This window comes from Gossypium arboreum, chromosome 1, assembly GCF_025698485.1.
Source record: "Gossypium arboreum isolate Shixiya-1 chromosome 1, ASM2569848v2, whole genome shotgun sequence".
Taxonomy (NCBI): Eukaryota; Viridiplantae; Streptophyta; class Magnoliopsida; order Malvales; family Malvaceae; genus Gossypium; species Gossypium arboreum.
Window position 1 is genome coordinate 85,650,962 of NC_069070.1, and position 26,789 is coordinate 85,677,750.

The window sequence follows — 26,789 nt, forward strand, 5'->3', positions numbered from 1 at the left end:
TGTGGCTAATTTTAAGAGGTTAATAAAGGAATGAAGTAAAATAAATGGAGTTGCATGTCAAATAATCCATTTGACAAGGATAGTGGCTGGCCATGACAAAATTATGGGCAAGGAAACATGTTTCCAACATGTTATGTTAGTGGGGTATGTAGGAAACAATAGAATAAAAACTAGCATTAAAGAAATGAAAATGTATGTGTATGGAATGATGCCATTGTTGAATGTATAAAGGCAGCAACATGCATAAGGTATTGGTCTCGGCACTAAGTGTGCGGGTATAAATGGACACGGTGACAAGATTGGCACTAAGTGTGCGGGTTTAAAAATTGTACAGCACTAAGTGTGCGAACTGAAAATATATAGCACTAAGTGTGCGAGCTGATAATATATAGCACTAAGTGTGCGAGCTGAAAATTATATAGCACTAAGTGTGCGAGCTGAAAATATATAGCACTAAGTGTGCGGATTCACTATATGCTCTTGCGTTACAATTGGCACTGAGTGTGCAACATTATCGAGTTAATCCCGGACAGTGGATCGGGTAAGTACCTTGAGCTCATGGCGAATAGGCACTATGGTCATGCTCGGGGTTGAGCTTGGTAAGCTTTAAATCTATGTGATGATTACAATTGTATGATTGTGGTGAAAATGAGTTGGTGTATAAAAATGACTCAAATATCTTATTGAATAGAATATGAAATGTGAATGTATGACTTGGTATGAGATTGAACCGAAAGGTCTAAGGAACTATGGTATAGTTCGATATGGATGGAACAATTAGCCTTGTTTCATTGTTTCACTTTGTGATGAATTTAGCTAATGGATAATTGTAAAGTGCTTATGACTTACTGAGTTATAAACTCACTCGGTGTTTTCTTGTCACCCCTTTTAGGTCTCTTGGACTCATATTGTTTGCGTGCTCGGAACCGTCGTTGAAGTCATCACACCGGCTGGAAACCTTTTGGTATTGTCTTCGTAGTTGAACTAGGAGAACAATTGGCATGTATAGGCTATTATGTTTTGTTGAATCGTGGGTTGTAAACTTTAAGCCATGTGAAAATGGCCTATGTGGTCGTCGAGTGGGATGCTAGAACCTATAGCCACGAGTCTTAGAAACTTTAATTTTGATAAGGTGGCCATAAATTGTGTCATGTATGATGGATGATTAGTAAGGCCAAGGAAAGATTCATGAAATTGGCATAGTCTACTGCAGTAACTGTTGCGGACAGCAGCAGTGAGATGAGATTGAAAAATCACTAAAAATAGTAGAAGTAGAATTAAATAGTGAATAAATTATGAAATTGAACCTTGATGAATCTATTTTTATATGGACGAAACGAAACGACCATATGAGCAGTATACTGAGAGCTATTAGAGTTCTCGTGAGACAGGGCCAGAACGGTTTCTGGGTCCCCTGTCGCGACTTTGAAAATTTACTATAAATTATCCAGAAAGAATTAGAAGTCATGCCTTATATGTGCAGATTCCATTTTGAGTCTAGTTTCTTTAGAAAGAAACGGCACCAGTATTAAAGCCCTGTACAGAGAGATATTCAAGTTGTAAGTCACGAAGGTCAGTGTAGTCGACCCCTGTAACATGGGTGACTTTAACTAATAAACTGTACCAATTGGCCCGACCAAAAATTCTAGAAATAAATCCAGGGATGGATATATGAGTCTAGTTTTAGGGAAAATTTACGGAACTGATTTTCGAGTTCTGGAACTCGAGATATGATTTTTTTAAGGTAACAGTGACGCAGTTAGCCAGCCTGCCTGGAACAGAAATTAATTATTTCCAAGAGAGAAATAAGGGAAGTAAGCCCGGCAACACCTTGTGGTCAAATCCGGTGACGGTCACGGGTTTGGGGTGTTACAACTAGGATATTTGGGCATCCGAACTCGTTGAGTTGAGTCTGAGTTCACTTATGGATGCAAATGTCCGAACTCGTTGAGTTGAGTCCGAGTTCGAGAGATGTAACTAGGCATCCGAGCTCGTTGAGTTGAGTCCGAGTTCACTTATGGATGCGAACGCCTGAGCTCATTGAGTTGAGTCGAGATCACTTATGGGCGGGTTACATGGTAGCTTGGCTACATATGTAGCACTTATGTGCAAACTTTCCATGTATCCGAATTATATTCCGATGTGTTCAACGGGTAAAATTCTACTCAAGCGGAGGAATACTCGAGATGAAAGGCACGTATTGGTAAGTGTTGTGAAATGAATACTTTGAACAGGTATGTACTTAACCCTCGCGTTGAAAACTCGATATAACAACAATATGGTAAGATGATAAATGAAAATGTGATATGAATGTCTCGGCGATGATTATGCAAATGATGTTTTATGTTTGCTTATATAGTTATGTTACTTGCTATTTGCATGTGAACTTACTAAGCATTTATGCTTAATCCCTCTTTTTCATTCCTTGTAGTGTTGACAAGCCAGCTCGGAAATCGGAAATGGTCGGAGGCACGCTCACACTATCCGTATACCATCTTGGCATAATGGCTTGTATATTTTGAGTATGGCATGTATAGCATTATAATCATTTTGTGTATATGGTCTTATGATATGGTTATTGAGTGGTAAGGAAATGCTTAGTAATGATTAGCCATTGGAATGGCTAATCATGATCATATTTGGTGTTATGTATGCTAAATTGCTAGCTAATCCATGGAAACCATGAAATAGGTAAAATTTACCATAAAATAGATTCAGACAGCAGCAGTGACGTGAGTTTGAAAAATCACTAAAAATAGTAGAGATACAATTAGATGATGAATAATATATGGAATTGAAGAATTATGAGTCTATTTTCATATGGATGGAGCAAAACAGGTATATGAGTTATATTTTATGAGATGTTTAAATTTTTGTGAAACAGGGCCAGAGCAATTTCTGGATCCCCTGTTCTGAGTTTGGAAATTCACCATAAATTGTTCAAAGATAATTAGAAGTCATAATTTATATGTACAGATTCCTTATTGAGTCTAGTTTTATTATAAGCAAACGGTATAGTCATTGAAACTCTGTACAGGGAGATATTTGATTCGTAATACACAGAGGTCAGAACAATCAAACTCTAAAATAGGGGAGACTTTAACTAATAAACTGTAATAATTTGCTCGACCAAAAATTCTATAAAAAAATTAGTAAATAGATATATGAGTCTAGTTTCAGGGAAATTTTACAGAATTGGATTTCAAGTTTCGTAACTCAAGATATGAATTTTTAAGCGACTATGACGCAGATTGTTAGCTTGACTGAAAATTTTAAAAATAAATTGTTTGAGCTGTTTAAGTAATGAATTAAGTCTATTAACACCTCGTGTTCGACTCCGGTGACGGTCTCGGGTACGGGGCGTTACAATTTGCTTGTCCTCAAGCAAAATCCTCAACTCATAATCAAAATAAATTCTTCTCAACTTACAATTTCTATCGATAATATCTCAAAATAATCCACAGGTAATCATACATTTGAGAATTCAACTAAAAGAACATCAAAGTTTCAAACATTCCAAGTTGAGCATTTTAGCCTGAAAACATAGGTGTCTCCCCTCATCTAAGTAATTACCTTTGATTCAGAATATCACAGAGTTTCACATTCTCACTAAAGATTCACTCAAATCACTCGAGGTGTTTTAAGGACAATGAATGAAGCACTCAATAGTCAATAATGAAAATTCATTACCATAGGCTTGCATGAAAATCAAATCTCCACCACTATAAGTTTAAGATGATACATCAATCAAAAGGTCTTTAGAAGGTTGTAATGAGGCTTGGTTAGGGGGTGTGGTCACAAGCTGAAAGAAAGGGTTAGAGTCGAGATTGAATTGAAAAATTGCCTAACTAGAAAAAGAGTTAATCATTACTTGCATACAACAGAGCTTCTTCTCAGAATATGGAATTACTAATGTGTATACATAGTTTTTTTTTTTTTTATGAACAAGTTAAATAACATAGACTAACTATTAAGAACAAGACATACCTGAGCAACTATTTTAATTCAAATCTTGACAAAAATAGGGATCAAATTTAATTTAGGGGATTTCAACAATAATAGGTTAAGGGTTAATATTAAAGGTAATACAAGAAATGGGTTGTTAGGGTCAATGGGGGTTCACTAAGGGTTAATCGTGGAGGTAGGCTTTTCATGGCATAAGTGGGTTAATCCTAAGTGCCTCTATCATCTTGACATTTCAAATCAAATAGTGTGGTCTTAACATGCATAATCAGGCAAGTTCTAGAATAACAATTCAATATTGACGCACTCAAAACAATAATAAAAGTGAGCATGAAAGAATTAATAGATGCTCAAAAGGCTCAAAAATCTCACAAAAATTATGGCTTTTTGATGTTTAGACTCGTGAATTCCAATTCAAAGTAATACGTAAACTTGGGGAAACAACCTATAATTTTAAATTCTTAAAAATCAACTTATCATGCTTGATTCTCTAATGTCTTAAAGTTTAAACAATCAATGCATAAATCCCTATGTTTAATTCAAGATATATCAATCAAAATCATAAATCAATTAAAATTTATCCTAAATATGATATTAGAGCTTTTCAAGAGAACAAGGTAATCATTCAGGGATTTTTCTGATAATGAAATGAATGCCTCCCCACACTTAAGATGTACATTGCCCTCAATGTACAAAGATATATATTTAGAATATAAAATAAGATAGGGAGAGAAGTGAAACTTCCTGAGTGAAAAATGGATGAAATTCCTGGATTAGCGAGAGCGAGTTGTTGGAAATAAAGCTGGAGGACAAACATGATTCTGAAGAACAAAAGGAGAATTGAGGGAATAATTTGGTAGTAATCATAAATATAAGCCGTGTTTAAAAACAAAAGAATCTTAAAAAATTAATGAAAGAAAAATAAAAGAAGATAGATAATCTAATTTTTTCTCAAGTGGCACGACCAGTTCACACGCTCGTGTGGTTCGTGTCCAGCCCGTGTTTGTCGCGAAGTGAGATATCGTCATACGGCATTCGGACACGCTCGTGTGTCTAGGCCGTGTGGCTATATGATCATGTTACACAACCGTGTGTTATGTGGTTAGCTTTTCCCATGGTCGTGTAACTCTGCACATGCCCGTGTTTTTTTGTCAGTGTTGTCTACGGGTGGTAGACACGAGCGTGTCGCACGCCCGTGTGCATTTGGCAGATTTGACCACGACCAGGTCGCACGCCTGTGGCCACTTATCGCATCTCGTGTTGGGAAAGATAACTTTTACCTTGTTTTTGCATGGTCGTATTGCATGGCCTTGTTTTTGTCCGTATTGGTTACACGGCCTTAAGCACGGCCATGGGATCGGCCGTGTGGAGTTGGGAACCTGTGCTTCAAAGACTCGGTTAGTGACTTAGATGTTTAAAAATTGAAATTAAATAATAAAACCATTAGTACTCGGGTTGCCTACTGAGAAGCGCTTATTTATATTCAAAGCTCGACTTACCTCTCTATTGAATGGTCATAGTGGTTCGAGGAGTTTATACTCTTCATTCCTACTATCAATCTCATCAAAATAGGGTTTTAAACAGGTGTTGTTTACCTTAAAAGTGTCGAATTTGGGATGACTCACCTTGACCGTACCGAATGGAAAAATACTAAGTACCGTAGGGATTTCTTCATCCGGTCTTGCATTGACAATGTGAGGATCTGCGATATCTAATAAGACTTTATCACCAACCTTAAGTTGATTCAGAAAGGTATCGAGCTCATTTTGGTGCAGTTTTGGTTTATCGTGTGTTCTTGGTTTATGTGTTCGCCATTCATCTAGCTCCTCTATTTGCAGTCTTCGTTCTTCATAAGTAGGTCCTTTACTATTGCTTGAGAATGACTTATGTCCTTCCTTCAGCCTCATTTCCTGCAACGTAGGTTGCACCATTTTGTTAGTTTTAGTAGAATGGGTTAAACGATCACCTTCAATTTCCGATGTGTTGCCAAAATTGCGAACTTGAAGGGTAATTGTTTCATCTCCCACCCGGAGTGTGAGTTTACCTGTGCCAACATCAATGATCATTTTAGCAGTTGCTAAAAAGGGTCTTCCTAGAATTAAGAGAGTGTTGCTATCCTCTTCTATGTCTAGAACAATAAAGTCAACGGGAAATATAAATTTATCGATTTTAACTAGCACATCTTCAATAATACCCTTAGGGAATTTTATAGTTTTATCTGCTAATTGAATGCTCATCCTAGTCTGTTTGGGTTTCTCAAGACCTAGTTGCTTAAACATTTTATAAGGCATGACGTTGATACTAGCCCCTAAATCAACTAATGCATTATTAACATCTAAACTACCAATTAAGCAAAGAATCATAAAACTCCCTGGATCTTTTAGTTTGTTGGGTAGTTTATTTTGGAGGATAGCTAAGCAAACTACGTTTAGCTCCACATACGACGCCTCGTCCAACTTCCGCTTATTTGCTAAAAGCTCCTTTAAAAACTTCATTGCGTTTGGCATCTGCGATAGAGCTTCAATAAACGGTAAGTTAATATGTAACTTTTTTAAGAGTTTAAGGAATTTACCAAATTGTTCCTCTGAGCGGTCTTTCCTTGTCATGTTGGGGTATGGCACATGAGGTTTATATTTGACAGTCACTGATTTGTTTTTATTATAATCTACCTCACCTTTACCTTTGCTTACCACTATTTCTTACCTCGGTTCTGGCTCAGGCTCAACGACTTATTCATTTTGAACATTAATTGCGTTGAGCTGTTCCCTTGGGTTAGATTCAGTATTACTTGGCAGGCTACCTTGTGGTCGTTCGGAGATTAGTTTAGAAAGCTGGTCTATCTGAGTTTTGAGCCCTTAGATTGACGCTTGTTGATTTTTTAGTGCTATTTCGGTGTTCTGAAAGCGGGTTTCTGATACCAAGATAAACTTTGTGAGCATCTCTTTAAGGTTTGGCTTCTTTTCCTATTGATAGGGTGGCTGTTGGTAACCCGAAGGTGGTCGCTGATTTCCTTGGCCTCTCCATGAGAAATTGGGTGGTTCCTCCAACCTACATTATAAGTGTTACTATATGGATTGTTTTGAGGTCGAGGATTATTACCCATGTAATTTAATTGCTCTTATCCATGTTGTGGCCTTAAAGTTGGTATTTCGAATGGCTTGTTCCACCTCCACTTGCTTCGCACTGCATTACTGGATGAACCTGTGAAGAACTAAGAAAACTATCAATTTTTTTATTCAAGAGTTCTACCTAATTAGAGAGCATGGTGATTGAATCAACGTTATAAACACCGGCTATTTTCGTTGGCTTTGTCTTCATGACTTGCCACTGATAATTATTCAGTGAAATTTCTTCTATAAACTCATAAGCATCTTCAGATGTTTAATTATTGATGGTTCCGCCAGAAGCTGCATCAACCATTTGTCGAGTCGAAGGATTCAGACCATTATGGAATATTTGAACCTGAAGCCAAAACGGTAACCCATGGTCTCCCATGCATTGTAGAGTGTTTCTAAATCCATCTGCATAAAAGAAGAGATATCATTACGTAATTTAGCTGTTTTAGCCGGTGAAAAATATTTTAGTAAAATTTTTTCGGTCATTTGTTCCCAAGTAGTAATTGACCCTCGTGGTAACGAGTTCAACCTCTATTTAGCCTTGTTCATCAATGAAAAGGGGAACAACCGAAGACGTATGGTATCATCAGAAACGCCATTGATTTTAAATGTATCGCATAGTTCCAAAAAGTTAGCTAAGTGAGCATTGGGATCTTCATCCTGCAAACCATCAAACTAAAAAAACTGTTGTATCATTTGAATTGTGTTAGGTTTCAATTCAAAAGTATTTGTTGCTACAGCAGGTCTAAGTATGCTCGATTTAGTTCCTGTTAAAGAAGGTTTAGCATAATTATACATAGTGCATAGAGTAGGATTTTGATTAGCCGCAATTGTAGGAGGTAGCTGATTGCCTTGGTTTTCAGCCATCTCTTCGGTTGGGAGTTGAGCATCGTCCTTTTGCTCGTTCTCTGTGTATCTTAAGCTTCGCCTTATTTCTCTTTGGTTTCTGCGAACTGTGCGATCGATTTCTTCGTCAAAAAGTAGTGGCCCTGACGGGTTTCTTCTAGTCATAAACTATAAAAACCTGTCAGAAGAAGGAAAAAGAAAATTAGTAAATTAGAATAAAATTAAAAAGAAAATTAGATTGCAAGAAAAATAAATGGCTAAAGTAATAAAAATTGAGTGTTCCTAATATTTTAGCTCCCCAGCAACGGCGCCAAAAACTTGATCTCGTGATTTCGTGATAGGTTTTAAATATTTATAATTAATCTTTCTTGAAAGTAACTATTATAGCGATGTAGGCAAGTGTACCTATCGAACAGTAGTATAGTTTTAGCAAGACCGGATTGTCAAACCCAAAGGAACTAAAAGTAGTAGTAATGACTATCTTTTTATTATCTAGCCTAAGAATAATAGGGTTTTGTTTTAACTAACTAATTATCTAAACTAAGAACTCACAGAGAATAGAATTGGGGAATTACTTTTAGGAAAATCGATTGAATTAAGACAATACCTAAGGAAAAATCCATCTAGACTGTACTTGTTATTCTAGCTCCGAATCAGACGATTTGTTCATTTAACTTGTTCCTTAGAGATCCCTAAGTTATGTTATTATCCCTATTCAAGACTAATAATGTCTAATCCCTAGATTGAATAATTGAGGCCTTTCTCTAATTAACACCCTAGGGTTGCATTAACTCGATCTATGGATCCCCTTATTAGGTTTCACCCTAATCCTGCAAAATCTTGTCACCATATGTCTAGGCGTGCAATCAACTCCGCTTAATTATGACAAATGTACTCTTAGGCAGGGTCTATTCCTCCTCTGAATAAGAGCTTATCTTGAATCAGTATCCTGGGATATTAAAACAAGAATTAAGAACACATAATTAAGAACAAGTTAAATATTTATCATACAATTCAGAAAATAATAACAAGATTCATATTAGGTTTTATTCCCCTTAGGTATTTAGGGAATTTAGTTCATAATTAAATAAGAAAAAATCTCAGAATAATAAAGAATACAAAACATAAAGAAAACCCAAAACTCTTGAAGGGGAATTGAGGAGAGATCTTCAGTCTTGATGATGGATCCGGCTTCTGAGATGAATCAATCGGCTTCCTTGGAGTAATTCCCTACTCTCTCTCCTGTGTGTCTTCTTTTCTTCCTCATCTAGGGTGTATTTATAGGCTTTGAAATGCCTAAGAGCCCTTAAAATTAGCCTTTTCGGAATTGGACTCAACTTGGGCTTGGTAGGGACACGCCCGTACGACACACCGGTGTGCGATTACTTTAGGCCGTGTTCAAGCCTGTTAGAATGGCACGGGCGTGTGTTCTACCAGTGTGAGTCGTGCTTCGATTCTGCCAAATTGACACGACCGTGTAGACTGCCCGTGTAAGGAAGTCTAGGCCGTGTTAATTTCATACTTTGGCCCATTTTCTCCTTTTTTGGCCCGTTTCTCGTTCCTTTCGCTCTCCTATGCTCTCCTAAATATAAAACATGAAATTAAAGCATTAGGAGCATCGAATTCACCAATTCTAATAGGAAATCATCCATAAAATGCATTAAACATGGGGTAAAAATATGTATAAATTACAGTTTATCATATTACCAGCATCAAAAGGTGTGGTTAATGTGCATGTTTAAGTCTTAGATTAAATACAGAAGTTAAGCTTGGTAAGATATTCATTATAGTTTAATACATCGACAATCACCTATCCTTTTTACCTTGTGAGCACTTAGTATTCTGTTGAATATTCACGTTGGGGATCTCAGTTTCTCATTATTATATCTTATCTTATTATTTTCAAGTTATTGCTTCGACAACTACTCTCACAATCTATCTCATTTTATCTATTTATTGCATTGATATTGATAGACAAAAGACAACCATCCTCATGGGATCGATATCTGACAGACTCACATTTGTCTACTATACTTACATCGACAGTGTACGCTTGCATATTATTGCTGTGACGTTAAACAACTGACCACTCTACGATTTTGTTATTGGACCAATTGAGAGTTCTGTGTTGTTTATTGTTTCGATTGAAAGTTATTAGTGTAAATTCCATCGTTATTCTTTTGTTTCTATTTGATTTAATTTGTTCTCGTCGAGGTTAGTTATTATTGCCAGTCATTATGAACTTTCCGTTAATTATTCAATTAGTTTTCTTGTTAGGTGCAGATCTTGAGAGTAACGTTCCTCTAACAAATTAGGGTTGAATAACTGATGTTCTTTCTTTAGTAAGCGAATGGTTTTGTTTTAGGGTTTTATTTGCATCAAATTTTTTGACGTAGTTCAGTTTGAAGGCTAATTAGTGTTTGGTTTGATTATTTCATCTGAATAGTCAATTGATTGTTGTTTTTAGGTTTCAGAATCTTTTTTGTTGCTTCTACATTGAATCTATATCAGATGTGTAATGAAAATCAAGAATTCTGCGAACAATAAAAGTCGAAATTCATTGTTGTCGATGCCACATGGCCGTGTGTGTGTCAGGCCGTGTGGTAGGCCGTACTAGAGACTATTTTGGAATGAGAGTCACACGGGTATATATTTAGGTTGTGTGAGAGACTTTTTAGGTTTTGAGTCACATGAGCGTATGCTAGATCGTATAACTCTCTATTTTGAGTCACATAGCCTTGTACTAGTCCATGTGATAGATCGTGTGCAACACTGAAATGGGCTATACAGGCTTGTACCAGGCCGTGTGGGCTAAAAACCAGAATGTTTCCCTAAGGGTTGTAAACGTCATTCTAATCGAACATAGGCCTACCGTAGGGTACATTTAATCTGAATTAGGCTACATATTTTGATATATGATGATTTGATAATGAATAACCTGTTAATTGTACTTATATTCGATGTGATATCTGTTAATTGAGTCTGATCTGTATTATCTGAATATGATCTGAATCGGGATAATTGTATATACATTACTGGTATATGATAATTCTGTATCTGCATTGGCTTGGGATTTGTGTAAAGGAGGAACTGCGGGCAGTTTAAAAATTTATCGTTTCTGATGGCTAAACCACGTATATATATCTAATTCTGACAATCTATCGCATTCTGATCTGGCAGCTAGACTACAAATATTTTGAAACGTGACATATTGTCAATATGCGGTATGTAGGGATGTATAAAGATGATGTGTAACAAATGAGGGGTAGGATTCTGCATCTATAATTGATATGTTCTGTATTTGCAATTGATATGTTCTGTATCCGATTTTGATTCTAATATCTGACCAAAAAAAGATCTGGAAGTATGATTGAGATTGTTTTTACTCATGTGGTTACATAAGTTACACACTAAGCCATTAGCTCATTTAGACTGTTTTTGAATTTCAGGTAACCCCTAGACTTAAGCGGGTCGGCGTATCGGGAGCTTGGTCATTTCGCTTAATCATTTTACCACGTTATCTGGAATTACACTGTTACTAATTTCTAGGATTGTTATTTTTTTAAGACTAGATTTTATGGTTTGTTTATTATCGTTTAAATGTTTTTGGATCGTTTGAATTCTTAATTATTAAAAGTTGGATTTTTCATAAGTAGTTTAATTAAACTTTCCAGATTTGGCTATAATGTCTAGGCCGATTTTAGGGTGTTTCAACCTCTATTATCAACCCCTTTAAATTTGCTTCACCATTAAAGTTGAAAAGTGTCGCTTTTGAAAAGTTTGGTAGTGTTTATTATTACTATTAAAATTTATTTTTATAAAAATAAAATATTTATTTTAGACATGATATTATAAAATAGAAGATATATTGATCTTCTTTAACCGAGTAATAAAATAATTTCAATGAAAATGACATTTACAAAAGCTAAAAGCTAAAAAAAAATTAGTTTTAAGCTTAGGTTAAAATCCATATTTAAATACGTGGTTTTGTTTGAAAAGTTTATTGTTTATTATTATTTATTTGAAATCATTATTCAAAATCATTATTTTTGGTTTGTGATCAGTAAAAATATAGGTTTATTGGGATATTTTGATGGATAGAAAAACTAAAGTATTCAAATTAAAAAAATAGGAGGGGAGTAATTTGAATAAGTCTAGATAGTAGAGGGCATTATCGTCAGAAAAAACTCCAGCCCAGCCTGCGTCCGTAGTTTAAGGAATGGCATCGATGGCATTATACCCAAAATACCGCAATCTCTTTTTAGTTTGTATTTTATGGAGATGTAAATTAAACTTGAAGAAAACAAAGATCCCTCTCCCGACGAGATTTCCGTTTCTTTCTGCGCAAGAACCTTGTCAGGCGCGTCCTCTCCACGCTCTTCAACGGCTTCAATCACTTCTATACACGCCTATCCTTTTCTTCTTCTTCTTCTCCTTCTTCTTCCCTCTCTCCCTCTCTGTCTCTTTCTGCTTTCAAAGGGTTTTAGTAGGTGCTTTCCCTTTTTCTTAAACCCTACCTAGGGTTTTCACAAACTCCCAATTCAACTTCTTTTTCCTTTAATTACCCTGCAATTTTCCACCAATCAACAACTATGATTCAAAATACCAAGAAACAGAGAAAAGGTTCAATTAGTGAGGAAGATATCTCTACTCTTTTACAAAGGTCCCGCCTCCTTTTATTCGGTTTTCCTTTATTTTCATTACTTTTTATCTTGACTTCGTTCTGTTTTGCTAATATTAGGGTTCTTTTTTTTATATTATTTTTGGTGTGGGCAGGTATACAGCAACTACTGTTTTGGCACTGTTGCAAGAAGTTGCGCAATTTCCTGGGGTAAAGTTGGATTGGAATGCTTTAATCAAGAAGACTTCTACTGGCATTTCGAATGCGAGAGAGTACCAGATGTTGTGGCGCCATTTGGCCTACAGAGACGTTTTACTTGAAAAATTGGAAGATGGGGCCGCTCCCTTGGTCAGTTTTCTAGTTTTGTGTTTTTCTTTGGTATAATATGTTGCTATCTTTTGGCAATGTCTAATTTAAAAGATTTGTTGAAGTTGTTTAGCTACTGCCTATGATGTTTGTTGAAATGTAGTTTGGCAATTGCTGTTAAAAGAAAACACTTCCTTAAATTAATATACTATTTCAATATGATGTAAATCTTTTCTTTGTATTGGAATACTTTTCCTTAATTGAGGGTGTATATCCTTCCAGATATTCTAACTTATAGCCTGCCAATCTGCTATAGTCTTGGTTTGACTTTGGATTTGGGAGATCTTATAATATTTTGTCCACTGATCCAAGGGCTAAAGTTGTGGTTGCTAATTTATAAATTAGTCCTTTTGGTTGAAGGACAAGTGTTCTTGATAGTTTTTATGGCTGTAGTCCGGTTATTTAACTTCTTATTTTGCAGGATGATGACAGCGACTTAGAATATGAATTGGAACCTTGCCCTTCTGTTAGTAGTGAAACTTCAGCAGAAGCTGCTGCATGTGTGAAGGTAAGTAAATTATTTGTTATTCCCATAAAACTATCGTTTTACCTTTTAGGATGGAAATAGTAATGGTAGTTTAGAAACCATAGATGACATGTTAGAAAGTTAATACCAAAGTTAGTATCTCTTGCCAGTAGCATAGTTGGTTCTGCTTCTAATGGTTGGAATATTAGGAAAGCAAATACTTAAACCGTATGTATCGACTAAGTGATATTAGTAGAAGATACTTTTGACCAAATCTGGTTAGTAGGTAACCTGTAATCTCAATGAAAGATGAATAGTTTTGGCTGTCTGACTACCTTCTCTTCCAATTTTCCAAACTGGTTTTATCTTGTTGCTCATTTCATTTCCTTGCAAGTAAAATCAGATGGTTAATCTTGTCAGGTACTGATTGCTTCTGGCTTGCCAAATGACTCAAGTCTTGCAAATAGCTCAATGGTGGATGCTCCATTAACAATAAATATACCTAATGCGAGGTCATTTAGAGTGTCTTCCGAAAATTTGCAGCCCACTTGCTCAATGCCAGGGACGAACATTACTGTTCCAGTTTCTGTTCAGAAAAAGATTCTACCTTCAGTGACATTGGCTGAAACAATGGAAGGAAATGGACCAGCTGGTGCAAACCTGCCTGCTCGCAGGAAAAGAAAACCTTGGTCAGAAGCAGAGGATTTGGAACTTATTGCGGCTGTGCAGAAATGCGGTGTTGGGAATTGGGCAAACATCTTACGAGGAGACTTCAAGGGAGATAGGACTGCTTCACAGTTGGCTCAGGTTTAACTAAACTGACTTGTTTATTTTATAGATGTGTCCTTCAATCTCATCAATCCTGCTATTTATGCATTATATAGATGCAAATGCACCAGTCCTTTTGTATACGGCTGCAATTAAATTCACTGAAGGTATAATATAGTCTAGTTATGTATGTGTTGCTTGAGGACTGGGAGTTATTAGAATTCAATTAAAGCATCTAGTAGATGTGAAAGTAGTAGGGTCACTGAGCTCTCCTGCTGTTTTATGCTAAATTGGATCTTCTTAGGATGTGAAAGTTATGTTTTGGTTGATTGTGTAAGTATGTATGGAGTATGTGATAGAAAAAACTCAATTGCTCTCATTTTTAGTACATATGTTTTTTCTCTCTTTAGTTTTGTATTATGATTTGCTTGTGTGGCTGTGTTGCTTCTTGGAACATTAATGATAAATAGAACAAGATATAAGTGTATTTTTCTCCTCACTTAAGTTTGGTATGATGCTTTCTCCTCTCTATCATTTATCTTTTGACCCAAGAAAAACTTTTGTATTGGTTCTGGAATATTCATGATATAAAGAACAATTTATATGTATATCTCTTCAAAGAAAATTTATAAAAAAAAAAAAAAACAAAAAAGGAATTTATGGGAAAATTTGAAGATTTCTTCTGTTTAGTTTTTGCCAAAAAAATTTATGATTCTAATAATTTATCTTGATAACTTATTTTGGAACTAATATTCATTTCTCGAGTTAGAAAGTTGTTTTTCTTGTCATTTATATTTTTTCCTATTTGAATTTTTGTATCACAATGTCACTACAGTAAGATTGTTTATTTACAATGGAATAATATACAAAGTCAAAAGGCCTCATTGAATACAAAAATAGATTTATGGCTACACAGACCATTAAGGATAATTCTAGATCTGGTCCAAGACGAATGGTTCTAGGGGATGTTTTGCAACTTTTGAATTTGAAATATCATCGAGTAGCCCCTTTTCCCCTGGATAGTGAATAACTTAGATGCTTTGTCGATACAGAATTTAAAGCATATTCTGGAAATTGGTAAAAACTGACGGATGTAATTTATTTTTGGCATTTTTCTATATTTTATGAACAATTAGCTTCTTCTTTGGTGAATATTATCTAGTTATTGTAGAATAACAATCCGTTGTTTATCTATTCCGGTCATGATTTCTGGGTTTGCCCAGCTTTTCCGGGTTCAAATCCCGGCAACGGAATTTTTTTCAATTATGTATTTTATAACTTCTTTAGAAAAAGGATCAAATCTGTGAATCTTTGATTAGATGGGTATAAGTTGGTCATGCAGATTAAGGCTTCACAATAGAATGGATTTTTCTCTACTTCTCCACAAGCTAATTGTGCCAATTTTGTTCTAATATTTGCAGAGGTGGACTGTTATTAAGAAGCGATGTGGCAACTTAAATGTGGAAGGAAACTCAGCAATTCCCCAGCTTTCTGAGGCACAGTTGGCAACTCGTAGTGCCTTGTCCTTAGCCCTTGATATGCCAGATAAAAATTTAACTGCGGCTTGTACAAATAACCCTGGTAATCTTCTCCATCTAATGCTATTTTCAGTTTTTCGAAGTGTTTGATGTGGCAACATTCTTTTCAGCAAGTGAAAATTGTGAAGTGACGAACTTATGAGAACCTTCTTTTCTCCCACCAGCTTTCTTTGAAAATGGGAGGTCGTTCTCTTTCTAATAAACTGACTCTTGGCTACTGGACCAGGTTTGAAGATCATGTCCAGCTCTGCACCTCCAACTGCTGGTGGTGAAGCTTCTGTTCAAGCCCAAAGCCAGGTCCAACAAGGTCCCCTTGCTTCTGTTGAAGCCCAAATTCAGTCTCAACAAGGCCCTATTGCTTCTGTCTCATCCCGTAATCGATCTCAAGAGGGTCCTATTACTTCTGCATCTCCCCAAAATCCATCCCAGCAAGGTCCTGTTGCTTCAGTCCAAGTCCCAAATCAGTCTCAACAAGGTTCCATGCCTACAAAAACCTCCCCCAGGGGATCATCTGGTTCTACTTTGAAATCTCGGGTTACCTTGAAAAAGGCCCCAGCAAAACCTTTTTCCACCACAGGTTCGATCCTAGATGCCACTGCAGTTGCTGCTGGGGCCCGCATCGGTAGCCCAGAGGCTGCTGCATCACTGCTGAAGGCTGCTCAATCCAAAAATGCAATTCATATTATGACTACTGGTGGCTCTTCTGTTAAACCTGTCATACCAAGTGGAACCTCTTCCCAATATGTTTGTACTGGCTTAACAGCTGAAGCACACTCTTCTCCTGTTACATCTTCTACCTTGCATCCTGGTTCAGTAAAACCTGCAACGCAGAGAGTTGAGCTTACTTCATCTGTTTCTTTGTCAATAAATGCACCAATGCAGCAGTGTAATGCTGTTACATCTGGTACAGCTGTTGAAGTTTCTCCAAAGGAAGATCTAGAGATCAAGGGTTCTGTGTCAGACAGTTTGCCCAAAGAGCAGGTACGGGAAAATAGAGCATATGTTTCAAAAAATGAACGAGGTAAGGAAGTTAAAGATCATAAAGAAGCCTTGACAAACCCAGGATCTGAGTTGAGGAATATCGTGGCTGAAGCTGAACATCCTAACGAGAAATTAATGGTTGACGGCGATCAAGTAGGTGTCAAAGCAAACCCGGTCGAAGAGAGTGTAAATGCCAGTGATAGTAAGGATTGCTTATTGGTTAAGAAAAGCACAACTCAGCCTACAGCTGAAGAGAGTTGCAGGAATCATAGCATGACTGAGATGCCGGCTAAAGCCAGCTCTTTAAGTGATGGATGCGCAAAGAATCTTGAAGTTTTGAGCACAGCAGAAACTGGCCGAGCTACATAGCGAGACATAGCATCTTGTTTATATTAATACATTTATCCATTAAGGTTTTCTATCCTGCCATTTTAGAAAAAATATATTGTAGATTTATTTGGAAAATGGATCTCGTGAAAAAGAAAGAAATTGCATTCCACACCAGTGTTACTCTGGTAGTTGTTGTAGAAGATAATTGTGTACTCTTTTTGTGTCACAAATCATTCATAAGCGGGATTCAATTCAAGACTTCTCCAGCATTTGGATTAAAATAGTTGAAGATATAACAATCTTTTGCCTCATCCCTTTCATACAATTATGTGGTAAATCTTGGAAACATCTGTTACTTGTACACTAGAAACATGAAGGACTAGACTAGAAAGTATCAACCCAAAAGAATTGTGGTGAGAAGTAGCTGTAAGAGGCAAGAGTCTATCCTGAAGGTTCTTTAGGTTCTATTATGTAACTGAGCTGTTTCTGCAATGATTTCTTTGTCTTCCTTCTGTTCTTAAACTTTATTCCGAATAAGAAAGATTGCATAGGAACTCGAGGCTGCCAGGATTTTGACTGGAATTGTGAAGATGTTGAGGAGCTGAGTTCTTTCTCCAAATCTGCTGTTATTTTCTCGACTTCCTGCTTGAGTTGCCCCGCACGAGTGAAGCCTGCATTCAGTTCATTGCCAACTTTTTTGATTTCCTGTTTCATGTTGAGAACCTCACCTTGAAACTTGGCAGCCTGATATTCACTGATCCCAGTTTCTCTACCACGGTTGGTCGCATTGGTAACTCTTGCTATCTCATCTTGGAAGTTGCACAACGAGAAATGTCTATCTTGGACTTCGTCTTTCAACACTTCATTGTTTTCCAACCATAATGTTAATTCAGTTTTTATTTCTCTCAAGTGAGAAAAGATGGGGCACACTTCCGATTTCATCTTCCCTCCGCTTCCTTCTTGATGAATCTTTTCTCTCAACTTTGATAACTCTGCTTTCAAGTCCTTGACTGAAGTTTGATATTTCTGTATCTGATGAATTGATGTGCTGAACCTCAACCAGAACACCAGGTTTTCCTCCAACAAGTCATCGATACCTAATCTGATTTTATCTTCTATTTCTGAAACAGCATCGGATTTTATCTGTTCTCCCATTTTCTTTGCAGATTCTTTGAATCTTCCTTGTGCAGTTTGTTCAACTACTGTTTCATCGGCTTCCTCATCTATTGGCGATGGATGAATGAACTCTGTTAGGTTAGATTCTGGGCTTGTGCTTCTCTGGGTTCCTTCATGTTCTACCGACTCTCCATCCTTGTTATATTCAACAACAGAACATAATCTTTGACGTAATGAATGAATCTCTTGATCTCTCACGACAACTGCATACTTGAGTTCCTTTATCTGCAATGCCATTTGAAAGAAACCGTCGCGGTTTTTCTTGTCTACATCATTAAGCTTCTTTCTTAGCTCCTTATAATTCTTAAGTACAGATGAGTACTCGTCTCGTAAAATCTTTTCCCTGTCATCCTGTCCTTTCAAGTATAGTTGCCTCCAGTTTGGTTGCTCTTCTTCATCGCTCTCGAGTTCCTCCAGCTCAGTATCAGGGACAATGCTCTCCGTCTCGGGAAAGTATTCCTTCTCAGCTTTGTTTGTACCCTCCAGTTCCTGACCCTTTTCCGAATCACCATCAGCCTTATTATAGCTTGATTCAACATCAACATTGTTTTCTCCTTCAGCTGAAACATTTTTGTCCTCTTCCAATTTATTTCCCGTGTCTTTTAATGGTCAACTATGATCAGGAGCTGGCAGAATTTCATGTTCTTCGGTTCCCCTGTGAGCTTTGGCATCCAATCCGATGGTCTTGAGCTCGTGCAACTTAACTGATAAATGATTAACATTACAGATTGCTTCAGTGAAATGAGTTTTGAGGCTGTTATTTTGGTCTAAAACTGTTTTTACCAGGTCTTTAACTCTACTTAGTTCCCCTTCCAACTCGTCTATCCTCTTTTTCATGGCGTCTGAACCTTCGATCAGTGCTTGCTTGTCTTCTTCCAGGGTCTTAAACTGTTCCTGGAGTTCATCTGCTTCTGATTTCAACCACTTTACCAAAGCTTTTTCGGAAAAGATGGCAGCTTCCAAACAATTAACTCTTTTCACAAGGTCATCAATTTTCTTAACAAGCTCCGGCATTGTAAGAGATTCATTCAAGTCTACTTGAAGTTTTTCTTCGATCTCCTTTTGCAGTGCTTCCAAATCTTGGCTCTCGTTTTCTTCATTGTTGATATTGTGGGCCATGCTGTCAAGCTCCGTAGTTGAGCTAATGTGCTTATGCTTATCTTGCTGATCTGATGCTTCCGTATCTTCTCTCTGGTTTGCTTCATTGTCAATATCGTAGGCCATATTATCGAGCTCTGCAGTTGAACTCACACGCTTATGCTTCTCTTGCTGATTGGTTTGTGGGGAGTTAAATGCTTAATCCTTCTGGATTCTGCTCTTGCCACTTTTGACGACAGCTCATGTTTTTCTTTCAACGTATTCAAGGACTCTTGGCACGACTTAAGGGCTCAATTTGCCATTAGACTCCGACCTTCATTGTTGTCAATAACAGACCCGATTCCAAACTCATCCTGTAAATCACAAACTCTCTTTTGCTTTTCGGTTATCTGGTCTTCGATTTCCTTAAACTTTTTATATCCATACTCATATGAACTCTGCATAAACTCCCTTTCAGTTTGTAATGCCAACATTTCCTTCTGAAGCTTATCTATTTCCTCCAATGCCTCATCTTTGTTCAGCCCTGAAGTTTGGAACCTGACAGCATTCTTCAGTTGTCCCTCCTTCGACAAGAGCATAGACCGGTTCCTGAAATCTTTCTTTAGAGTTTGACCTTTTGGGAGGCGTGGTTTGTTGGAATGGATGGAAGAAGTTGATGTTTGGTTGAAATTGTCATCATCTTCGTCTTCCATGGCATATGGAACTCGATCAGGGAATACAGAAGCAATGGTGCGATTGTCACTTTTTAGGTCTTTTGATAAGTGATCGAACTTTTCGGTTAACCAGCGGTAAGATTGAAAAATTTCTTCAAGGGTGCTTATGAGTTCTGCTTTCTTGCTATAATACATTTCTACTCTGTGCAAAGGGGTCTCCATCATTATCAATGATTTCCGACATATTAGTGACCATCTCCTCCGCATCTGTAATTTTCCAAGTATCAATGTTTAACTGTCACTCTCTATGTCCAAAAACAAGCATGTTCAATTTTTTTTGGAACATGAAGAACACATCTCATAGCCATTAACTACTATAAGATAATCAATGTTTTGGAACATGCATAAACAACCACAAAAATCAGTCTGTTTATGATACTTGCATGTAGAAAAAATAAAGGAGGAAATCCTTGAAACCAAAAATTGAATGTGTTGAAAAAAAACCAGTTTACCTTGAAGGTTTTATTCAAGCCATTTAGACTGCTTTGTCCTGATGTGGCTTGCCCACCACCATGAATATGCATTGCTTGCAGCTCTCTGCAACATGTTTTTTTGGTTGTTGTTATGAGTCTAAGAAATGTAAAGATCCCATTGACAAAGGTAATGGCCACGAAAGTGAATTTTTGCAGCAAATGGGAAGGGGGGGGGGGATTAGTGATGATGACCCGGATTATGTGTTGAATCTTTTTGACAAAGCTGAAAGTTAGGGGAGTAACAATGTCCAAATGTCACTGTGTCAAACTGTTCTTCATTTTGCCAAGTTCACGGGTTTCCTATAATAAGGAAACTAATCATCTTAATGTGAAATTAACCTAACATGTGCACATTTAGTATGTCACCCTTACATATAACCATACTAATTCAATGGGTTAATTTGTTTACACAAATAAAGTTCAAATGTGAACTATTTTAAGTGCTAAATTGTCAAAAAAGAAAATATACAATGAGCAATGTCAATTAACTTTTATTTATTCAAATTTGTATACCAAAGAATAAAAAGTGAAGAATCTTAGGAAAACATAGCTTTTTTTTTTCTTTCAAAAAGTTACGTTATCCAAAATCATAATTTAAAAAATATATATTTGGTAAAAGTACCATGGAGATCTTTGTACTAATAGTCGGATTATATTTTAACCCCTCTACTGAAAAATAGACAAATTAGTTTCTGTATATTAGATCAAAGAGCAAATCAATTCTTTTGTTAAAATTTTTATCCATTTTTATTATTAAAAATTAGTTCTTGTACTTCAGCATAATGTACATGTGGTATGTCAAGCGTCACTATTTGATTATTTTGTCAGCCACATATTTTTTTACAGTACAAAGAGATGGAATTTTTAATAGAAAGGACTGATTTACTCTTTGATCTAATGTATAGGGGCTAGTTTCTCCATTTTTAAGTAGAAGGAATAAAATGCAATTTGACTTTTAATACAGAGGCCTTTGTGGTATTTTTACCAAAATATTTTTATGTGTATTCAATTATAAATATAAAAAATCATATATTATTTTAAAAAAATGTAGAAATTTTAAGTTCTGACCTAATTCTTTGAATTTCAAAATATTTTTTAATTATATTCAAACAGCTCTCATTTTAAATTAAGTTTTAAATATAATTTTTTATCAATAATAAAGTTTTCAATAATAAACAATTAATTTCTATTTTTAATTTCTAATACCATGTTTTTATGTAATTACATAATTGTTTTAATCTTTTGAATTTTTAAAAACATTTACATATGAATGGACACAAACATTTTTATAAATATAATAAATTATATTTATTTGAATATTAATAAGGTAAATGTTTCACATACATTTTAGAATAAAACTTATAAAAATTCATAACATACATCATATATATATATATATATATATATTATAAAAGAACATACAGGAGCATGAGAAAGGATTGTATGAATAAGTGTTACGTCATCATGTATCCTTTCAATAGTTTTATGCCATATCAGTATTCTTATCCTAAATTTCAGGATTTTATCCTGAATTTTAGTATTTTAATTTGGATTTGATTTTTTTTCAGGATAAAATCTTGAAATTTAGGATAAAAGTACTGATGTGGCATAAAATTATTGGAAAGGGATACAAATGACGTGGCGTCACTGTTTCATACAATCCTTTCCCCAAGAGCATATATGAAAACATTGAATTTTGGAATAGTTGTTTGAGTTCCAAAATATTTCCTTAGTTATTAGTATATAATTATAATTATGTGACTCACTATTAACTTAATTTAATTATATTATATATTTTAATTTAATCATATTACATAATAATTAATTTAATTATCATGTTATATATTTCGCTATTAATCACATCATATAATAATTTAATTTAAATTTATTTAAGAATAAAATATAAATATAACATTTATTTTTATCGAATTCATCGACAAAAACGGAAAAAGAAATAATCTTATTTTATTTTTTTGTTTATTATATATATATTTGATTGCATATATACACATATCATATCATATCATATCATATCGCATAGTAAAACTAGAGTTTTAAAATAATTTTAGTAATAATTAGTTCTAAACCGGTTCTAAGACATCTATCATCTATTATATCTGACATTGGTATGGTTTAATTTCGTAATCAAATTATTAATGAAACATTATAAAATTAAATAGATTTGTAAAAATAATTGAATGCATTTTAGTTAATACATACAGTGGCGGAGCCAAGGAGCGCTGGCAGGGCCTGCCCCCTTAAAATAAATTTTTTTTATTTAGACCTTTTATAATTTATAAAATTTTAAATTAGTAATGGTAAAATTGTACTTTGGCCGCCTAAAAAATAATAAAATTTTAATTTAATCCTTTAAAAATTATAAATATATAGACTATTAAAATGATGAAATTACATTTTTATTATCGTAAAAATATACAATTTAATTTCAACCCTCCCAACAAATTTTCTGGCTCTGCCACTAAATACATACAATTGGCCTGTGCATCGCAGCTATTCAAAGTACTATATATGACATAAATGAATGTTTAATGAATAAAATGATGCTTTTTAGTCATCGATTCATTCACCTAAAGATACAATTTTCAGTTCTGTTGATCTTGTCTTCCTTTTAACTGATAAACAACATCACCTAAAGCAGTACATGTTCTGAAAGTTAATTTTTGTAAAACACAATTAACCATTACTGGTTTGTTACAGGTTTTATGTCCTTGAACAACATGCCTGAGGGCTGCCATGTTGATTTCATTTTGGCACTTTCAGATCCTTTTGTCTTTAATCATAACATGCAACACTACTAAAAACAAGAAGCAGCCATCCGTGTTCCATGGATAATGTTCGGAAAAAGAAAAGACTTTTTGTCATTTACACAATACCTGCAATTATTCATATATTATTTACACTAATACAATGAAAAGATTAATCTGATTCAGTTTTTAGTATGTACATTGATTGATATTTACAGCAAAGAATTGAATACACACAACTTTCTCCATTTATCTTCTAGCCAAATCTAACACACACATGAACATTGATCTACTTCATCTGAACAGCACACAAGGAAGACATACTGTCGGCTCGGGTCTCGAAAGAAAAGGACATATCCAGTCCAATATTCACACTATTTAGGCCTCTTCACTGCTGTTTCCGCTGCTCATCGGTTGATACCAGCTCAGATTCTCTTCTACTAGAGACAATAAATCAATGAAGCAAGCCATCTTTTTAAAATTTTAACACCATCTACAATATCTTTATACAATATTTATATCAATGTTAGAACACTAGACCATGTTCTTCCAGCAGATCGGCAACAGAATACGGTTTCATATGCAATCTTCAACAGTGCATGATATCAATTAGCCTGCAAAGAAGAAAGCCACTGTTCCACGTATTTTTTGCTTTCTGCAAATCAAAAGAACAGAAAGACAAATTTAGATCAATGCATATGCTGTAAAGCTTATAGAACGTTCCAATGATTGCCCAGCAGAAGGCAAGTAATGATAACATGGATGAGTTAATTCAATGGACTTCAGTATGACCTACATATAAATCTGATATTTGATTTGAAAAGGGTTGAACAAAGAGCAGTAGTCAGTAAAATAACAAACTAATAGACAACAACTGAATAGCAGCATGCAAGTTTGAAATATCAAACATTTCAGCCTTACAGCGAAAGTAAAATGACCTTTATGCTGAGAATCCTTATAGCTCGGGGCCCAGGATTGTACATTCATAAATTAAAAAGACACATCAAGTGTTTATCTTCAATAGATCTCTACTCCAAATTAAGTGCACTCAGTATGCAGGGAATGACAACGCACTAGAGCAACATGCCAATCAAAAGATGAGGAAGGCCGAATATTAATAAGAGTCCAATTAGCGGGAAGAGAGCTCATCCATACAAGAATTTCGATGAAACATCTCACAGTTCAATGTACAAACCTAACTAACTAAAATCACTTATCTCCTTGTTTTAAGATCACTGTTACAGCATCCAAGAAATGGGTTATAACAATTAAAATGTCAAAACGAAGAGCATTACTAGTCTGCACCAACTTCTCCTAATGCAATCTTAAACATTTTTTCAACACTTTGAACAATTCAAGCAATTCAATAATATATACGGACAAGTTCAAAAAGGGAAATAAGTGCATCGAGCTAAATTTAGTGTTAGCAGCTGGCCAATGACCTGCCAAATGCCATGCAGCATCTTATTGAAGACTTGCAACTCAACCTTAGAACCAATATGTTAAGCAACAAAGAAGACAGAATTGAAAACTAATTCAAATTCTTAATATTAAAATACGGATAAGAAAGGGTTGTTACCAGCAGAATAATTGTCAGGAATGTTGACAATGGCACCCAGAATCTTATTTTTTGAATCCACCACCATTTTATCCTCACTTTGCTCGTAACACGGAACCAACACCGCGAAACTGTTATCCGAATCATCATCACTATGGAAGCCAGGTCCATGAGGCTCCAACCATCCAATGGAGTAATCAGAACCATCAGACTCCGACCCTGAAACACACTCTCCATCAGATGGCACTAGAACTACATCATATTCCCTATCGATCTTTCTTTCCTCCCGGCTATGCCATTTCCTCTTAACTCTTCTCGACGAAGAAGCCATATTAGCCCTCTTAATCCGAGGAAACTTCAGATGATCCGATTCCCATAAACCTGTATCAGGTGAAGAACTTAAAGATGATCCATTAGGAGTTCTAGGCTCTTGATATTTCCCACTCCATAACCACCATGAAAGATAAGTGAAGGCCAAAGCCATATGTATAATTAACCAAAGCAGGGTGCGGTTCCAATCACTTGGCAGAAAAAGAGCTAATCTGAATCAGCGCTTTCTGCATTTAAAACAAATCACATACTCGTTAACAAACTGCAGTCAACCCAAGGAATTAGATGCAGCAAAACAAACCATTAGATTGAACTTATGAAATCTTATATTATCCTCGGCACAATGTGTTCATCTTTGTGCAAAAACAAAATAATATCTTTTTTAATTCATTAGAGGCAACAAAAAATACAGTCTTAGACAATATTTACTGTCAATACCATAAATTTAGACATAATCCAGAAGAATAAAAGAGGCTAAGTGATAAACAGGCCCTATCAAAAATAGAAAAAAAGGGATAAAGAACACATCTTTTCTTTTTCCTGCTAAAAATAGATTTCGCAAAATTGGGCTTTAAACTAACCATAAAACCAAAAACTCTTTTCCCATTTACTTTTTCAAACTCGTTTACATTTTCCTGAATTCAAGTACAAACAGAATCTCAAAATAAACCAATTAAACACCCTCAAAAAAGGTGGATAAGTTGAAGCTAAAGTTTCCTTCTTTGATGAATGCAAAACAAAACCAAAAGTTCCTTCCTTGTATTTCAATATTCGAATATGAGAAAAGAAAAAATTCATTGGAAAGTCTAAAGAAAAAAAATCAATAAACGAAGTACCTTAAAAGCTTTCCAACGAAAAAAGAAAAGACACCCAGATTTTCAGATATTCTGCACGACAATCAGATAAAAGGGGTGATGAAATTGCAAACCCACAGATTTTTATTACTATTATTAATATATATATTTTTTAAAAATTGTTTTATCCCTTCAATTCACTTCCAAGAATCAGTTTTGTTTTAAACAGAAGGAGAGTACATTACGAATACAAGGGAATATTATTATACTTTTAACAGCGGATTATCATCAATATTATTTTAAAAAAAAATGAAATAACTAAGCAGGGTCAGGGAAGGGATTTCAAGAGATGTTGGTATGACTGGGGGAATTTAGTTGATTCAAGTGAGATGGGGCGTAGAGGATTAACGGCAACTGGGGGCGGAATTTGGTTGCCAGGTCAGATGTGAGGTGCGGTTGAAAGGGTGACGTGGCGCTGGATTGACCAGAAACAGAAAAAAAGGAAAACGTGTGATGGTTGTTCAAGTAACCCTCACACCCACTTCTCGGAATTTCCCACCGCTTTTCGGCCCTATGCCCTCTTTCCTTTTTATATAATTTGGGTTAATACAATTTTGGTCCATATTCAAATTCAAACCCTTTCTTTTTGTTTAGATTGATATTCAACTTTGATTTCCCATTTTTGTAAGTCCAGTAAAATTAAATGAAGTGGATTAATTAAGGTGTTATACGTGACAACTACATCAATTGATGATGTGACATTTATACTATATTTTTAGATCGGATGATTTATGTCATTCGATTTTAACGAAATTACTAAAGTGGACTAAAATATGTGTAGGAAGTCAAAAATAAGTATCAAATTTGAATATTGAAGATAAACTAAT

At 35.4% G+C, this 26,789-nt stretch overlaps 2 protein-coding genes and 1 pseudogene across 4 annotated transcripts; 1 reads left to right on the plus strand and 2 right to left on the minus strand.

The window, feature by feature from the left end:
* Positions 1 to 12,142: 12,142 nt before the first annotated feature.
* LOC108483596 (uncharacterized) lies at positions 12,143 to 17,276 on the plus strand. The gene is made up of 6 exons (XM_017787079.2): positions 12,143 to 12,588; positions 12,702 to 12,894; positions 13,334 to 13,420; positions 13,799 to 14,185; positions 15,568 to 15,727; positions 15,911 to 17,276. The coding sequence occupies exons 1-6, from the start codon at positions 12,518 to 12,520 to the stop codon at positions 17,032 to 17,034; spliced, it is 2,022 nt and encodes a 673-aa protein (XP_017642568.1). The 5' UTR covers positions 12,143 to 12,517; the 3' UTR covers positions 17,035 to 17,276.
* A 160-nt stretch (positions 17,277 to 17,436) lies between these two features.
* On the minus strand, positions 17,437 to 20,314 carry LOC108481852 (protein NETWORKED 2A-like; annotated as a pseudogene).
* A 3,014-nt stretch (positions 20,315 to 23,328) lies between these two features.
* On the minus strand, positions 23,329 to 26,295 carry LOC108482108 (uncharacterized). 3 transcript variants are annotated; one of them, XM_017785214.2, is made up of 3 exons: positions 25,945 to 26,295; positions 24,800 to 25,335; positions 23,329 to 23,875 (listed from the first exon to the last, which is right to left on the minus strand). In XM_017785214.2, exons 2-3 carry the CDS (start codon positions 25,260 to 25,262, stop codon positions 23,826 to 23,828), a joined length of 513 nt encoding a protein of 170 aa, XP_017640703.1. In that variant the 5' UTR covers positions 25,263 to 25,335; positions 25,945 to 26,295; the 3' UTR covers positions 23,329 to 23,825. The 3 variants fall into 3 exon arrangements, with proteins under 3 accessions (XP_017640703.1, XP_017640704.1, XP_052885208.1); XM_017785215.2 differs by lacking the exon at positions 25,945 to 26,295 and adding an exon at positions 25,690 to 25,889; XM_053029248.1 differs by lacking the exon at positions 25,945 to 26,295 and adding an exon at positions 25,547 to 25,654.
* Between the last annotated feature and the right edge of the window lie 494 nt (positions 26,296 to 26,789).

What these genes read in the sequence shown, in the direction of transcription:
- LOC108483596 (XM_017787079.2), top strand. Translation starts at nt 12,518, where the DNA reads ATGATTCAAAATACCAAGAAACAGAGAAAAGGTTCAATTAGTGAGGAA. An exon ending in ATCTCTACTCTTTTACAAAG is followed by an intron (nt 12,589 to 12,701) that starts GTCCCGCCTCCT and finishes TGGTGTGGGCAG; the next exon opens with GTATACAGCAACTACTGTTT. An exon ending in AAGCTGCTGCATGTGTGAAG is followed by an intron (nt 13,421 to 13,798) that starts GTAAGTAAATTA and finishes TAATCTTGTCAG; the next exon opens with GTACTGATTGCTTCTGGCTT.
- LOC108482108 (XM_017785214.2), bottom strand. Translation starts at nt 25,262, where the DNA reads ATGGCTTTGGCCTTCACTTATCTTTCATGGTGGTTATGGAGTGGGAAA. An exon ending in TCCTGACAATTATTCTGCTG is followed by an intron (nt 23,876 to 24,799) that starts GTAACAACCCTT and finishes TTTGATTTGCAG; the next exon opens with AAAGCAAAAAATACGTGGAA.